The 16617-nt window shown below is 38.5% G+C and overlaps 1 protein-coding gene across 1 annotated transcript in view; it reads left to right on the top strand.

The window, feature by feature from the left end:
* The window catches only part of LOC131053013 (homologous-pairing protein 2 homolog), a 71787-nt gene extending 60955 nt beyond the window's left edge, over positions 1 to 10832 (top strand). Inside the window, exons 3-6 of the mRNA XM_057987634.2 lie at positions 8726 to 8993; positions 9136 to 9206; positions 9744 to 9932; positions 10010 to 10832. Coding sequence (XP_057843617.1) covers positions 8726 to 8993; positions 9136 to 9206; positions 9744 to 9932; positions 10010 to 10102 — 621 coding nt within the window. The 3' untranslated portion in view covers positions 10103 to 10832. The remainder of the gene's footprint in view (positions 1 to 8725; positions 8994 to 9135; positions 9207 to 9743; positions 9933 to 10009) is intronic.
* Positions 10833 to 16617: the final 5785 nt, after the last annotated feature.

The raw sequence follows: 16617 nt of genomic DNA, 5'->3' as shown, positions 1-16617 counted from the left end.
AAAGAAATCCTTCACAATGTTGTAACTTGCATGAAATTGTAATTTTTGATGATGATTTTGAATTATCAAGTGATTTGCACCATATTATCGGCTGTTGTATTTGCATGTTTATGTGATATTGTACTCCTTTTAATTTCATATCTAATAGAATACATTACTTAGTGTTCTACAAAACAAATTCATATGTTTTGTAACTGTATTTTGCATGAAGTTTATGTTTTTTAATGAATTTAAGTATATATTTTTTAAGTTATTTGTTTTGTCAAGCTGGTGATTCCAAGTCAAATTCTGATCTTCTAAGTTTTGCTGAGTTGTGTTGACGTGTCTAAAATAGCATTGCTGCAAACTCCATATGGCCAACGCAGAATAGAATAGCCAATTGATTATCCTACTCTCTTGAGATAAGGAAGTCTCTAATGCTGTTTTCTAAGTTTGATCAAAGGAGACTACCTCAAGGTTTCTTTTGTCAGGTCTTGACTGCGGGATTTTTTCAGTGGCTTGATGTGTTTATGCTAGAAACACAAGGGGGACTTACGTTGAACTGACAATTTATAGATAAGTTCCCTGGAACTTTTACGGTCTTTCTATCGGATGATATCGGTTAATTTGATACTGTTTTGATAGGACTACAGATTTTTTGAATAAAAAGGGGAAAAAGGAGGGAAGGATAGAGAGGGAGAGAGAGACATGAACTGTAAATTCTAACTAAGATAGCAAATGCAGTCAAGTAGACAAACACCTCCAGGAAACTAGATTAAACATCACCAGCTACTTAAACACAATGTTTGCATAAATCCAGTGCAATCTTCGAAGGAGAAACTAGATTTTCATATTATCAAGTACGATATTAGAACTTCTACATTCATAGTATGTATTTGATAACCAAACTAAGCATGAAAAAGTCCAGACTAACCATGCGGAGAGAAAGGCAATCAGCCGTTCCCTAATGGTGTGGATTGCAAGGATTCTATCAGATGTTTGATTGAAAAATGCTATGTAAAATAAATAGACATAACTGAAAGATTTCTAAATTAAGTGAAGAAGGAGACCATGCACTCACAAGGAAACTTGAAAACAGTCTTAATTCTTTGCATTAATTCCTGTAAATTTCTCCAGAGCTTTCGCAACAATCCAAGAACTTCTTACAAAAAGAGGGAAAACCAGTCCCTTAAATAGGTTTCAAAAAGGATGAATGGCCTAGATTTAATTTAAACAAGTGGCCCAGATTCATCCCTAAAGTATGGCTGCCCATACCCATAAATGGGAGGCAAATATCAACCACCACCCCAAAATGGGCAATAACTACCCAAAAAGGGATAATTACAACAATTTGAAATAATCCAAAAAGGTGCATCAAATAAAGCTTTACATTTGTTGACCAAAAGTCATCTGTCACCTTTTTTGTGCAAAAGTGCACTTTTAAGATTTGGAGGGAAAAAAACACTTTTGAGAAATTACTTTCTCTATTTCGGTCTCACACTCCTTTTCTAGAAATTGATCCTCGCCATGCAGGTATTCCCGCCATAAATCACGACCTGCTGCCCGTTCCTCGCGAACGTATTCCTGGAATTTGATACACAATTGGAAGAGCAGATTGAATGGAGGCATGGGAGGATGGCGAATTTTGTATTGCATGCCTTCGAGATACTGGTCCACGTGCTTTAAACTGTCCTTCCAGCTGGAGCGATTATGCTCAAAGCATAATATGTTTGAATGGAACTGACCAACAAAACTCAAGTCCTTAGTGGAATGCGAAATCTTATCTGTCCCCAATCTTTCTTCCCAGTTTGGCTGGATTGCATTATTGGACAAGTCGTTTATCCATCCCGAAACCATTGATCGGAGGATGGTCTTACCTAGTTCTTGCATGTTTCCCAGAATTACTTCACATGCGTTACTTTCTTTATCAATAATTTCTTTGGTGTCGTTCTTCATGGTGATGGTCCAGTACAACTCCTTAAGAACACTGACGCTGTGAGGATCTAGGATGGCGGACAATGTGGGAATTTGCGCGTGTCCAGAAAAGAGCTCTCATGAGGGGAAGGGTAGTGGCTGCCACTTCGTGCATGTGAAGGGATTCCTTCTTTACCTCCAATAATTTGACTAGAGTGAGCTCTCGATGGAGGGCCATTTCTTTTACTTCCTTAAGGATCTGCTGTCCCTTTTTCTTGATGTCTTGCATCCATTCCCTGATGGCTTTTGCGGTGTCCCGTACTCCTTCAAATTTAGTTGTGGTCCTTTGTGCCAACGCTGTCGGGGGAATATGGGATTCGGAGGGATTGTGCAATGGCCTTAGGAGTTGATCAATGTATCCTTCGGCTTGCTCAGCACGGGCCCGATACATGTCCTTTTCCGCTGTGATCTCTTCGAGCTGCCTTAGTATATTCTGCACTGAATCCTTAAATTCTTCTTTTTCTTGCTCTTTTGTAGCTCGTCCGATGGGGACAGTTGTGATGCTATAATCTGCCAGTGTTATCTGATCTGCTGGCTTGTCTACGGGTGGGGTGGCAATATGAAGAGTGCGGTTCCTTTGTTCGTCTTTGGTCACTCTAGAATATGCCTTGGGCTTTTTCTTCCCCTTAGCTTTTGCTTGATCTATACGCGAGAAGATATCCTCTAGATCAATGGGTGGTTTGGTGGCGGCCTTGCGCTGGGCTCTGGCAATCAGCCACTCTTGAGGCACTATTTGGGTTGATGATAAGGTCAAGTCAGCATTCTGTTCTCTAACGTTCTCAACCGTCTGACCACAGATTCGCAGCTGCCCTGCCACCGAAGGAGTGAAGGAGGTGTGAAGCTCTTTGCTTGGAGCTGAATTCTCCCCTATTTCGCTGAACAACTGCCTGACATCTTCATGTGAAGGTCGTTCTTCAGCTCTTTCGAGCTCATGAGTCTCATCTACCCTTTGTTCTCCTTCGATGGTGGAGTCATCTTTGGCTGTATTGTGGAGCAGCAACTCGTGACAGCTCTGTTGAGTAGGTTCATGCACCTTGACCCCCTGGGTGGATGGAATTTCTCCTTCTTCTATTTGGTTACCCAGTTCGGTCAACTCGAGGGCTCTTAGCTCAGTGTCTAGCACATTAGGCGCAGGAGGATCATTGGCTTCAAATGCATCGATGTCGCTCTGGGAAGGCGGAGCAGGTATACAATCCAATTCTACAGCATCGTCGGACGAACTGGGATCTTTTGAAGATGAAGTGACCTCTGGCCTCTTTATAGGAATCTTCTCCCTTCTTGTTCTTTTGGATGTCCGAGTCCCTCTGTAAGCCTTAGCCTTCTTTCTTTTCTCTGGTTTCTCAGTTCCTTCCCGAGGTGCACTAGATGTTCCTTCATCTTCTGAAGACTGAGAATCAAGGCCGCCCATTAAGTGGTAAGTGAACTGGACTCCCTCATGGATTAGCCTTTCGATCTGTTGATGCAACCACTGATCTGTGTACCTTGCTGGGGCTGCCATGATTGCCTCGAAATCTGTGATTGGGTCCTGGGACCAATCAACGCTGGCAAGAGATGCCTTACTGCTTCAAATTCTCGGACTTGGAGGCAATTCCCTGAGTCTGTGAGTTGATCTGGGACTCGACGATATTCAAAGAGTCGCATCTGCTGCACACTCAGTCTAGAATATTCCCGTCGCCTGACCTCGTAGTCATTAGAGCAATTCTTCCAATAGTCTTCAACTGGCTCCTTTGCTCTGTACCTTCAACCATAGGCTCTTTTTGCCAGATTATCATGATCGAAGTATTTTCTTGGAAAATGGTCTTGTAGGCCATAAGAGGCCAGCTCTGCAAGGGACTCCTCTGCTAGGGTAGGGGACTTCAAGTGGACATGATGGTTGCCTATGATCATAGGAAATGTGAATCCAGCCTGCTTGCTTTCTCGGAGTAAGATTTTGGCCGGGTGTGACTGCCTTGCAACCTCCATAAGAATTACTTTGTCGGTTGGATATCGTGGAAGTTGGAGGGGAGCACCATCAAAGCTAGCTATTCGGATGTAGGAAAACCTTGGGAACTGAATGAACCAGGCTCCATACCTCTGCACTAAAGTAGTAGCTTGCTCTGAGAGCCTTATGTGCAGTCCTCCTTGCATCAACCTGACCAGGCGCATTGTGAAGGCGTCATTGACGCGTTCATATTGACCAACTGCATAAGCCGGGCTGTTCTTTTCCCTCTGAGCTATATCTTGGTAGTGCAGCTGCAGGTAACAATCATAGACTTTCACCTGACCGGGCCCATTCCCGATTTCACCTTTCATTATCAATCCTGGCAGTGGCTCGTTCTTGGCGAACATATAGACCAAATAAGAGGTCATGGTGAAGTATTTCTTCGTTTCGAGCTGAATCAACTGAGTGTGGATGTTATCGCTTATGATCTGGGCCCAGTCAAACTTAGACTTTCTGGCGAAGACCTGCTCTGTAAAATAGAACATCCACTCTTCAAAGTAGCTGGACTTAGGAAGTCCCATGACTCGGCTGAGTAAGGTGACCATATTCCCATGTTCATTATGAAAATCACTCCTGGGGGTTTTTTTCACAATTATGGTGCTTGAAGGCCTTTTCTCCGTGAACCATTCTTCGTTGATCAGTGCCTTGCATCGGGCCGGATTCATATCATATGCCCCTTGTGCTTCGTCTATGGTTGTAGTTGTGGGATTGTTTGGAAAGGGGATGTCAAATGCATCACCAATGGCCTCAGGGGAGAAGTCGGCGATAGTCATATTCTCCAGGAGCACTAGTCTGGAATTCGGTTCTTAATGCCGAGCAACCTCTACTACTAATTCATAGTTCTGTATCGCTGGAGGAAAACCCGCCGCTTGGGCGATGCCACTTTCCACCATCTGCCTAGGCCTGCCATATGCGTTGGGTGAGAAGATCTGATTCTTGAAGTCTTGAATATCGATATGGCCAAGGTCGGTATCACCAATGTTGTCCCAGACGCTCTGAACTTTCGACTCCCTCAATCCTCCCCTCTGATATTGATACTTCATCCTTTCAACCTTACGCATGATATCTGATTTGGATGCTTGTGAGGTCTCGGCTGCAGCTGGCGTTTTTGATGACTCCATCGCCAATTTAGGCATTTATCCTGCACATCTGGATGCGGATTACGAGGTGATACAAGAAAAGTAATGCGGGTTAGATAGCAAAATGCTCCAGCATGCCGGGATTAATTTAGATTTAGATTGGACATGGGGCGACGTTTCTAGCTAAAAAGGGGCTTGATCAATTTTAACCACAGCATTCATGAAGATTTTTGATTGCGCATTTATACTTAACATTTTCTGGATTTTAGACCAATTTTAAACAGAGACAAAGCATGAAAATTTTCCCAAGTTTGCAAATGCGATTTCTGGCTAAACAGTAGGAGTGAATTCTAAATTTCGAGTGCTTTGAATAACGTTTTATGAAAGAGATGCAGATTTCAAGAATTCAAGCATTTTGATGAAATTTCACGCATTTGTCTATTTGATTTAAGCATTTTCAGATGATCATATGCGACAAAGCGTACTTACCTGATGGGAGCGGATGGCGAGAGATTACCCGACCTTGCCGCGTGAAATGAACGGACGATCCTGCAAAGTTTTGAATTCCAACGGTTATCTCTTTGATTTAAATTTTCTCGATTGTTGGACAAAAGAGAATTTATCATTTTCAAATGGTTTTACCCTGGGTAATTGGCAATCTGAATTTAAATGATCAGGAGGAGTTGATGCAGCGTTTTACCTCCTTATTTTCGGACCTTGGAGAGTTTGGAGACCCCTTCGAAATTTAAATTTTGCCTTCCATTCAATCCCAAGGGCGAATTTCAGACCAATAACGTTCTCTCTTTTGTTTCAGCAAATTTCGCGTTTCACATTTCGCGATTTTCAGGCTTCTGGCAAATTTCGGAGCACTTGGGTTTTGGCGAACTGAAGTTTTCGGAGGACTTGCATTGTTTGCAAGTAAACTTCGGACTTATGGGGTGATTCTACAAATTTCGGAGCATTTGGATGTTTTCGCTACCTTAGAGATATTTCGGATTCCAACGATTTCGTAAAAACTTCAGACCCTTTAAACGCTATTTGCAAGCTATGCCAACCCTTTTAACTATGCCATCCTTCGCGATTTTCGCGACTTCTGGAGTTCAATGCCTTGCCCGAAACTTTGGACCTTGGGGCGTTTTGCGATTTTCGGAGCATCCAAGCGTTTTGCAAGCAAAAACTTCGGAGTGTTTGAATTAATTTATACTCTTTCCATGATTGGGAATACTTCAGAGCATTCGCCCTATTTCGCAAATAAAACTTCGGACCTTGGCCCCCCTCTTGCAAGTGATAACACTTTCACTCTTTCTAATTTTCGCTCCCAGGTCCGAAAATGAGGACTTCAAGATTTCAAATGATTTTCGGACCTTAAAGCATTTTTCGCGATTTTGCCATTATCTCACATTTCGGAGCTAGGGTCCGAAAATAGGCTCCAAGTGTTTTTCGGACCTCAAGGCCCTTTTGAAACATTTTGCGTTTTTACATTTTTATCCCAAGGGTCCGAAAATGAGGATTTAATGCGATTTCGGACCTCGCGTCACTTTTTTGAACTCGCTACTCTTTCCATTTACCCTCCCAGGGTCCGAAAATGTATGTCTAAGGCGGATTTCGGACCTAAAGGGTCTTTTTGCAAAATTTAACGCTTTTTACTCTCTCAACTTTCGTCCCTAGGGTCCGAATTTGAGATTGTTTAGTGATTTTTTCGGGGCTCACACAAATTTCGCAAACTTTAAAGGCAACTTTGGACCTAAACGCTACTTTGCAACTCTTCACGTTTTTTAGACTTCGCCCTAGGGTCTGAAAATGGACATTTCAAGGGGTTTTTCGGACCTTAAAGGTCTTTTGCAAGATTCTACGTTTTCGCATTCTCCAGTTTTCGCTCCAAGGTCCGAATTTGAGCATTTCAAGTGAATTTCGGACCTGGAGCTACCTTTTGCAACATTTAAAAGCATTTTACATTATCTTCGGATCAAATGGGAAACATCAAATTTTGAAATTTTTGTCCCAAAGTCTGAAATTCGGCCCCTTGGGCGATTTTAGTAACTTTTAACCCTTTTGGCCTCTGGGTCCGAAATTCGGCCCATAAGGCAATTTAGAAAACTTACGTAAAACATCGGACCTCAGGCCAGTTTTCGCCAGATTTTACAAATTTAGATTTTGGAGGCATTGGACTCCCAAGGCATTCAGGCAAGTTTCGCGGCTTCAGCATTTTGGTCAGGGAGCTTGACCCTTCATCATCAGGTGAAAATCATCCTTCATTCAAATCCTACGAACATTCGCGGGGATAAACCTTATGCAATCCGCCTCGTAGCTCTTGTGTGAAGAAACGGCGACTTTGGTCTTCGTGCGACCTTTAGGCGCATTGCTCTTGTTTGGCAGGCTTCGCTAATTCCTACTACCTTATGCCTACCCAAGGCAATTTTTAAAACTTCGAACAAACTCTCGGCATTCACGCACGAGGGCTAGACTAGCCGGGAGGATTCATCGGCTCATTTCTCTGACATCATCACTTTACGGATCAGTCGCGGACTCGCTCGAAAAGACGCGAGACACTGCGTGAAACTCAGCAGGGCAAAGACGAAAAGCTCAAAACAGGGAGGGGGACCTTGTCGGCGACAGGGAGCGTGTGCAACTCACAACAAGTTGTAAGTTTTAAACTATGGTTTTTGAGCTTCTTGTATGAGCATTACTTGTATTGTGTCCATATACCCTTAAGGGAGTCATTATAAAAACATACATTTATCTTGTTCTCATCCTTGCATGTTGAGATTGAGAGTTGTGCACATCTGCAGCAGGTTTGTAGAGCCATTGCAAGTGCAGGACATTGTAAAACGGCCTTGTGCAGAAGTAGGATTGTATTACTGTACAGAGCTAGTACAAGAGAAGGAAAACAGCCTTACTTTTTCTGGGTTTCTTCCCAAATTAGTTAATCCAGGGTAACTTTTTGTGCTCTGTTCTGTCCTGAGTTGTAAGTTTGAAAACTATGGTTTTTTGGCTTCTTGTATGAGAATTAGTTGTTGTATAGTGTAAATATATCCTTAAGGGAGTCATTATATTATTATAAAGACATTTGCTTATCTGTTTTCATCTTTTTATGTCGATATTGAGAGTTTCTTGTTTGAAATGTGTTCTAAAGAGTTGTGTGCATCCACAGCAAGTCGGAGAGCTCTTGCAAGTGCAGGACACTGTAAAACAGCCTTGTTCAACAGTGGGATTGTTATATTGCAGAGCTAGTGCAAGAGAAGGAAACAGCCCTTCTCTTCTTGGGTTTCTTCTCAAATTAGGATCTCCAGCGTAACCTGTGTTAGTTGCAACTCATGCACAGTCATCTCTTTCACTTATAATATATTACAAACTTAAGCACAGGTTCACTGTTTTTGAATGTGTATTCGTAGGAGATTAGTCATATGTTCAAGAAGGTTTCATTAAGAATTGATTGAGATCTGTGTTGGTAAATTAATTAGGATTTCTGTGCTAATTACAAATCTAGAGATCTGCATATATAAATTTTTGCCTCTTAATTAATAGATGTACATTATTTCAAACACATCACTCTTTTATCTTCATCTATATAAAAACTCAGAAACTCATATTTGATCAATATTTATGCTAGTAGACAGCAGTAACTTGTATCTATTTGTTCCTAAATTGGAAATTCAAGGAGTCTTTGAATTCTTTGAATAATAATAAGACTAACATATTTCTTATTCTGTAGCAAAATAGGCCCTTAAATTCCCAAAATGCTGCAGATGCCTTGCAAAAGTATGGTCTCAAGAAGACAGCAGTGCAAAAAGCATTAGACACCTTGGCAGAAAGTGCACAGATTTCTTTCAAAGAATATGGTAAGCAGAAAATCTACATTGCCAGGCAAGACCAATTCAGTATTCCCGACACTAATGAACTGGACCAGATGAAGAGAGAAAATGGAGAACTCCAAAAGCTGTTGGAAGCTGAAAAGAATGCAATAAATGAGGTTGAATCAGGTGTGTATATGGGCAGGGTTGGCTTTTCTGTAATTATTGAATGATAGGATTCTTGAAGACTATTTAGAAGGTCATCAAGTTTCAAATTTATCTGCAATAAGAGAGATCAAACAATAGCAACCACAGGATGTTCTTCTTGCAGAAATTCGGGCTTTGGAATCAAACCTAACCTTGGAGCAGATCAGAGAAAAGGAAATAGAACTAAGGGATGAGGTAAATTCTGATTGCGTACAAAGATAACACCTTTTAGCATCGGATTAAGAGTCATAATTTCCATTGTTTGTGGATGTTTTCAAGATTCATCCCAGCACGTTGATTTCTCTGTATTGTCCAAGTCTAGCAAATTTATCTAACCTTTTTGCTTCCAATAGCTTGATACCAAGGCTACGTGGTATATAGCTTGCCAGCCAGTTAAGCCAATGCATATATCTAACACATGATTTTGTTATGATTTTTTCATTAGGGAAAAAATAAGTTGGTGTATGAGATCCATTTGAGCAGCCCATAAGAGTTTTGTTTTTCAATTTCAGTCGTATTTTTTTTCTAAAATTGGTACTCCAAAACCTTTCATCTCATGACCAATTAAGTAGCCAACTGTGACTTGCTAATACGTTTATACCTGGAGCATCAAAGAGTTCGTAATCTTCTCATAATATGACTAAGTGTGAATTTGAATGAGTTCCCAGAATCATGAGTGTATTAATACTTTATAAATGTTGATTTGAATATAATTATTTGTGTAATTGTCAGGTGTGCGCGATGGAGTCAAAATTGAGTATATTGCGGGAGGGAACTGTATTGGTCAAACCAGAGGAGCGCAAGAAAGTCCAAGATACGTACAATGAAAAAATCAACCAGTGGAGAAGGCGGCAAAGAGCTTTCAAGGAGCTTTGGGGTACCATCACAGAGAATATGCCAAAAGATTTGAAGGAATTCAAGGTACTTCAAAGACATTATAGTTGTGGTTGTGCTTATTTCAAAAGTCTATATAATTCAATCTGTTGGTTGTTTCTCAGGAAGAGCTTGGGATTGAAACTGATGAGGATGTTGGAGTAAGTTTTAAGGCTTACAGTGAGTATACTAGCAATAAAAGTTCTAGAAGGATTTAGAGCACAGTTGTCTATGTGCACCTTCAACTTCGCAAGAATCTTAGTTATACGATGTTAGAATAAAGTAATTGGATCCGAGAATAAAAGCGGGGAGCATGTATAGAATCTAAGTTTTTTATGCAGTGTCCATAGTTGTTTATATCAATACCACAGCGTTCTAACATGACAATCAAGTGTCAAAAAAATGATTTTTTTACTTTGCATTTCTGAGGCTAAAGAAGTCGGTGTTAGTAAACACCCATTTTTAAGATTCAGAACTTTTGAATCTTAAAATATTGTCCTAGTAGTGCGTACTTGTTGGTTTTAATGCCATAATGCTTCTCACACTTGCAAATTGTTTTTGGATACTGAGTCATGGAAAGCTGGGAATGTAACCATGTAAGATTTTGGATCTGCCGGTTCATTAATTTGTTTGACATAAAGAGAGATAATTTTGTTGAAGCATAGTTAGAGCTTGGAGACGTGAATACCAGAAAAAGGAAGCATTTACATGCAGAATATAATTGAAATAAATACACTATAGAATATATATTTTAGGCCATTCAGTTGCAGATGAACATTACTTAGACAAGATCATGCAAGGTTGACATAGTTATGGTTGAGCTCAATATCTACTGGATAGCTCACTACTTAAGGTGGAAAATGTTCTAAACAATGATCTCTTTGTTCTCTTTGTTGGAGAATTAATGTTTACCTTTTGTAATAAAATCATCTTAATGATTTACTGTTAGTATTAAAATGTTTAATTAGTTGGGAGTTAATTTTTCCTAGGGAAATTTGGGAAAGTTGTATGGAAATATGGGAATGCGATACTTTATAAACATTTCTCATAATGCATTATGAGAACTTCAAAGCATTAATATTAACTTAGATTTTGATGTTATCTACGAAACAAGGGTATGGTTTTGCAATATTTGTGCCTGCAATTTTTTTTGAAGAGATTAATTTTCATTGCTGTTGCACACACCATGGTTTTGTCGATTGTGTATGCCCCCAAAATTAGATGCACAGTATCAAAGCATCATTGTGATTCTGTTCTTGTATGAATATCTATAAATTATTCTTGTTCGCTAAGATATCTATATCAATGTACCCTGGACAAAACATTTTGGCCACATTGTTTTGCGTATTGGTAGAATAATCTGTTTGCAATAATTGGGAGTTTGAGATGCCACCTCATCAAAGGCATTTTTGTTTGATCTCGTATGGTGCATGTTGGTTAATTTTGTGTTATAATTAAAATGGTGGGTTCTCCATAAATTAAAATAAAGTATTAAAGTATTGCTAAGGGGTGTAGCATGGTTCAAAATCATACAATTATTTTTATAATGTGAAGTTGAAAGGTTTGGAAGGGACACTATATTGTATTGATTGGAGTGATAAGGAAAATTTTGTCATATTGTGAAAATTGACAACTTTATATCCTAAGATGTTTAGTTTGATTATGTCATTAAATGTTTATATTCTTAAAGCTATCTATGCTATGCTTACTAGTGATTTTAGATTTTAACATATTTGTGCTATTGGAGAGTCTAATGATGCATTTGTCATTAAGGAATTATGCAAGTCATAGAGGGGGTTGGAGCAATCTTATCATCTTGAGCTAGCTTCTCGTTGAGAGATGATACTTTGCATGAGAAGCACTAATTTGCACATTAAATTTTTTATCTGGACAATAATGATTTAGTTTTGCATTATTTGTCCATGCAATTTTCAACATCCTTGGCTAATATAGTAAATGTATAAGTTGCTTCTTATTTTGGATTTGGAGTACCTTGAAATGTTATTTGTGAACCCTTTATTATATTTGGTAATTGATTTCAATAAGAATTTGTAGTTGGATTTGAGGGCATTACGAAGACATTACAATAGTTGAAGACCCTTAAATTTAGATTATTAGAATTTTTCTTTGGATAATGTGAACCTTATTTGTCAATAATAGTCATTAGAAATTAAAACTTAGAGAAATTGCAATTATATGCCTTTTGATTGTCAAGATTAAAGGACATTTTAAATTTGGATACTCTGATCGTTCATTAAAAATAAAAATTTGAATCTTTTTCAACTAAATATAAAAAATAAACACAAATAACAAAATGCATTATGTTTGAACAAATTATAATGGTAATCAATTTGATTTTGTGTTTGTAATATCATTGTGGGTGTATGACAGTTATTGTTATGTTCAACTTTTTTGTTATCAATATTTTGAATGAATATTTGGTATATTATGTAGAGTTTGACTAGTAATTACATGGCACATGACTTTTTTTGGGGGCAATTATACATTTATATTAGTGGAAAAATCCTATTAACTTTTTTAAAAGTTGCATAATGAAGGGGATGACTAATGGAGGTGTGAGTAGAAGCGAGTGTGGGAACAAGAGGACTTGCATAGGTAGTAAAGGAGATATGAATTTGCAAAGGGTGGGAACGAGTGAGACAAATTAAGGGGATGATGAAGATGGCAACGAAGAGCTGGTTAATGAACTGTGCAACTTGTATGTCGATAATCAAGATAATTTCCTTTTGATGCCATGGTTGGAGGCTCAAAGGAATGTGATTGGCTTTGACAAGGAGGATGTATCGCTCTTGGATTTGTGGATGGAGACACAGGAATGTTTCTTTGGCATGCTCATCTTTTGTAATACCAATTTTGTCTAGCTTTGGGTTGTGCAACCTTGGACCTCAAGAAATGATCTCTACTTCCCTCTCCCATTAGTCTTATGGTGTTGGTGTGGCGACTATCCCTTCGACCCCTCTTGCTACTCTTGTTTGGGCTCCTAGGGTTTTAGAGGAATATTGTGTCATGCAGGTTTGCACATTAAAATATATAGGTGGCCCACGATTATAGTTAGGTTATGTTTGTGTTGTGGATGTTGTGAGTGTTGACAAGGGTGAATGCCTTAGGGTTTCTACTGAGGTGAGTATGCTAGTTGCTAATATTAGTAAGGTGTCATAACTAAGGACATTGAGATAGAATTATGTTAGAAAAACATAGTGTCATGAGAGGTGGCTTAGGGAGGGTTTCAAGAAAAACTTTGGTTGGGTTGATTATAGGGATTGGTAGGAGCATTGGTTTGTTAGAGGTGTGAGATTTAGAGGTTGTTGATCTCTAAAGATGATGCTTGAGAGATACAACCTTGGAAAGTTTTGTAATTGTAGGACTATATGTGCTTTATAGAATGACTTTTGGGAGTTTAGAAGCCGATTCTTCACTTTAATGGGGGTAGGAAAAGTGAGAAAGGAAAGAAAAGCATAAAGATACTAAACTAAGGTGATTCACTAGACTTTCATAATATTTTTCCCCATCACATAGCATAATGCAATTTCACTTTAACTAACTTCTACAAAAGTTTGAAAGGGTATTACACATGATCCAAAATTCTATATACATTTGATATAACTAAAACTATAAAAGCATAACAAGAATAGTTAGTAATTGTAATCTCTTGAAGAAAGACATAGAGCACCAAATTTATTAGTTAAATGGAGATAAAACACACCATAGAGGTGAATCATGCACATTATTATGTGTATGATCTTTATTTTGTGACATAATAAATGCCAAGGTTCGAGAATTACAGAGGCAATGACTATAATCTTTCTAAGTCTTCTATAATGAAAAGTGATAAACCCCTAATACAAGGTTTTTTCTTGCTTAAATAGAACATCCCTCCCTCTAATAGAAAAGATTCCACAATCCTCTCACTTGTGGATCATTATCATGGAAATCGTTGATGTGATGAGAAAATTTAACTACTGTAAGATTGATACTAAGCTACCACAAAACTTGCAAAATCCTACAAAGTATCCAAATCATCAATGAAACAAATAAAATAAGTAAACTAAACAGTAAACCTTCACATATGTCCCATTGTGTCCTATCAACTTCTGATCTTGTGATGATTGCTCTCAGAATGCACTGGTGTTTGCTTCAAGACGACAAAAGATGAATGGACTATTGCGGTATGCGAAATGCAATGAAACTGCAATGTAACTATGGTGAGGATAGTGCAAATGAAATGTATGAAACTACTATGATAATTTGCTAAAGCCAAAGGCACACTTTCGAAATGCTCTATTTGCTGGAGTGCTAGAATGCTTGAATGCTTGATTGCTATAATGGTGACTAGCCTCAAATGTTGGAAAAAGGCTTCCTTTTATAGATTTTCCATGGCTGAAATCCAAGGTGGCAAAGATCAATGGTTGAGAGTGAATCTTGAGAGAATAAATGACTGAGAAGAATTGGTTGAGATGTGAGAGATAAAAGGGGAAGATGTTCCTCCTATGATGACAAGTTGGAGGACAAGGTGGAAGGAGATCACACATGGCATCGTACTCACCTTGACCAGAGATGAAGACTCCAAAGATATAGGATGGTTGGGGAGAATATAGATTTCCCATGACATGACGAAGTCAACAATCTAGGGAGGGTGGAGAAGATTTAGGCTTCCTATGACAAGTTGACAATGATTCCTCCTATTTCCTATAGTCCCTCTCACATCCCTACACCCTCTAGGATGTAGGGATGTGAGAGGGACTATAGGAAATAGGAGGATACATAAGTGTCCTCATCCTATTGACTAGGGATGATGTTGAGGAGAATTGAGAATTAAATATTAATAACATTTAATTTGTTTAGCCACTTGGTGATGAGATTGCATGATGACATGAAAGAGGATATGATGTGGATTTAGAATTGAAGACTTAGGTTAGATGATTGACTAAATAATTTGGAATTATTTAATGAAGATAGACTTTAGAATAATTATGACAAATTATAATTAAATAATAAATTAATTTACAGGAATAAGACCAGTGAATCAATTAAATAAATTTTTCAGTTTATTTATTGATAGAAGAATAAAACCATTAAATAAATAATTAACATTTATTTAATTATCTCTAGTCATTTTTAGGTGTATACAGTTGCAACAGTTTGATTGGGTGATTGTGTTGGCTTCTTCCTGGGTGATTGTTTAGATCATTTTGGGCTTTAAAACTCTTATGACTTGCGCTATGCTAACACCGACATGTGGAGCGATACAAGTGCAACTGCATGAAATGTAAGGTCCTGCTTGACTCTTCTTTGGTGGTGTGTAAAGCCGCCATCTAGCACCCCAACGCGACATACTGAGAGTCTAAATTTGTACCGGGGAGAACATGCACGACACTGACACGTGGAGGCCTCCATGCAACTCTTTGAACTCAAGCATGAAGGGGCCTTGCAAAACTTAGAAGATGAAGCTAGAAGAAAAGAGAAAGCTACATAGCAATGTGAGACTTGATAAAAAATGTAAAGCCTTATTAAAACTTTATCAAAATACCTTACAAAAATGGTTGTGGTAGATATAGTCTACAACTTTTGGTGTCTCCTTAGGGACCTCTGCCTGTAGAGGTAAGAACTCAAAATCTCTGGTTTGCAACCAAAACTTGGAAAACAAGAGGAAATTTGTGCAAAATCATAATTTTGGGAGTGTTGTGTTGCAAATATAGGTTTGTGTTGTCATTGGTGTCAAACTTGTTGGTCTGGATGCGGTTTGGTACAATGCGGTGCTACAAATTGATGAAATGAAATGAGAACTCTAACTATGTGCTTATTTAGTTGTCATGCATGTGTGTGAAGACTCGCTAAAGGATTCTCTAGAATACATAGTATGATGTCTGGTGAAGATTCTGTAACTATGGTGATAAGTCTCGCGGTCCAGTGATGTCATCTTGTTGGTTCAAGTGTATAACTTGCATACTCTAACATAGTTTGATATTGTGTAGTGAGTGTTGGTTGGAGTTGAAGGTGTGTAGATATATGGAACTCACATGAAGGATTTCTAAATAGCATAACATATTATTTTATGAAGTTTGTGGAGCTCTATTGGCGATCTTCATGGTTTGTAGTTGTGTTTCATAGAAGTGTGAGTGTTTTGGTGAGCAATCTGTTTGATTGGCTTTTGATCTATCTGTGATGGATGTGTATTAGATGATTATACAATTGAAGTATGATGGTTGTGATTTCATATTTTTCAAATTGTAAATGTTCAAGTGTTGCCCAGTTGAAGACATGTTGGTCTATGTTCTGGATAATGCAATAATAGTAAGATGGTATAGAAGGTTTTTTGATTTAGTTTATGACAGAGAAGTTACAAATGATTATACAATTGTAGTATGGTGTTGGTGGATGTAATATCTTATCACATTTCAACTTTCAGGTGGTCAAGTGGTCTGCAATTGAAGCTACTTATATCTGAGTTTTGTTTGGTGTTGATGCAATGCAGTAGTATGGATGAATGTATTGCATTCCTTAGTCCTCAATTGGATGGATTGTTGTGGATCACAATTTTGGTGTCCCAGATGTTTCTTGTTACCTATTTGGTTGTCCACAAGTATTGTTTGTGCTCTGGATTGGATATTGATTTAGTTGTGTTGGTGTAAGTTAATTGTTTCATCTTTTGGGTAGACTCATGTTTTTTCGTCCACGTGGTAGTGTGTGGTTGTATGGGAGCTATTTTGGGAGT

This window comes from Cryptomeria japonica, chromosome 8 (assembly GCF_030272615.1).
Source record: "Cryptomeria japonica chromosome 8, Sugi_1.0, whole genome shotgun sequence".
NCBI classification, from domain to species: Eukaryota; Viridiplantae; Streptophyta; class Pinopsida; order Cupressales; family Cupressaceae; genus Cryptomeria; species Cryptomeria japonica.
Note: the sequence above shows the minus strand (reverse complement) of the source record. Positions and strands in the feature narration are given on the sequence as shown.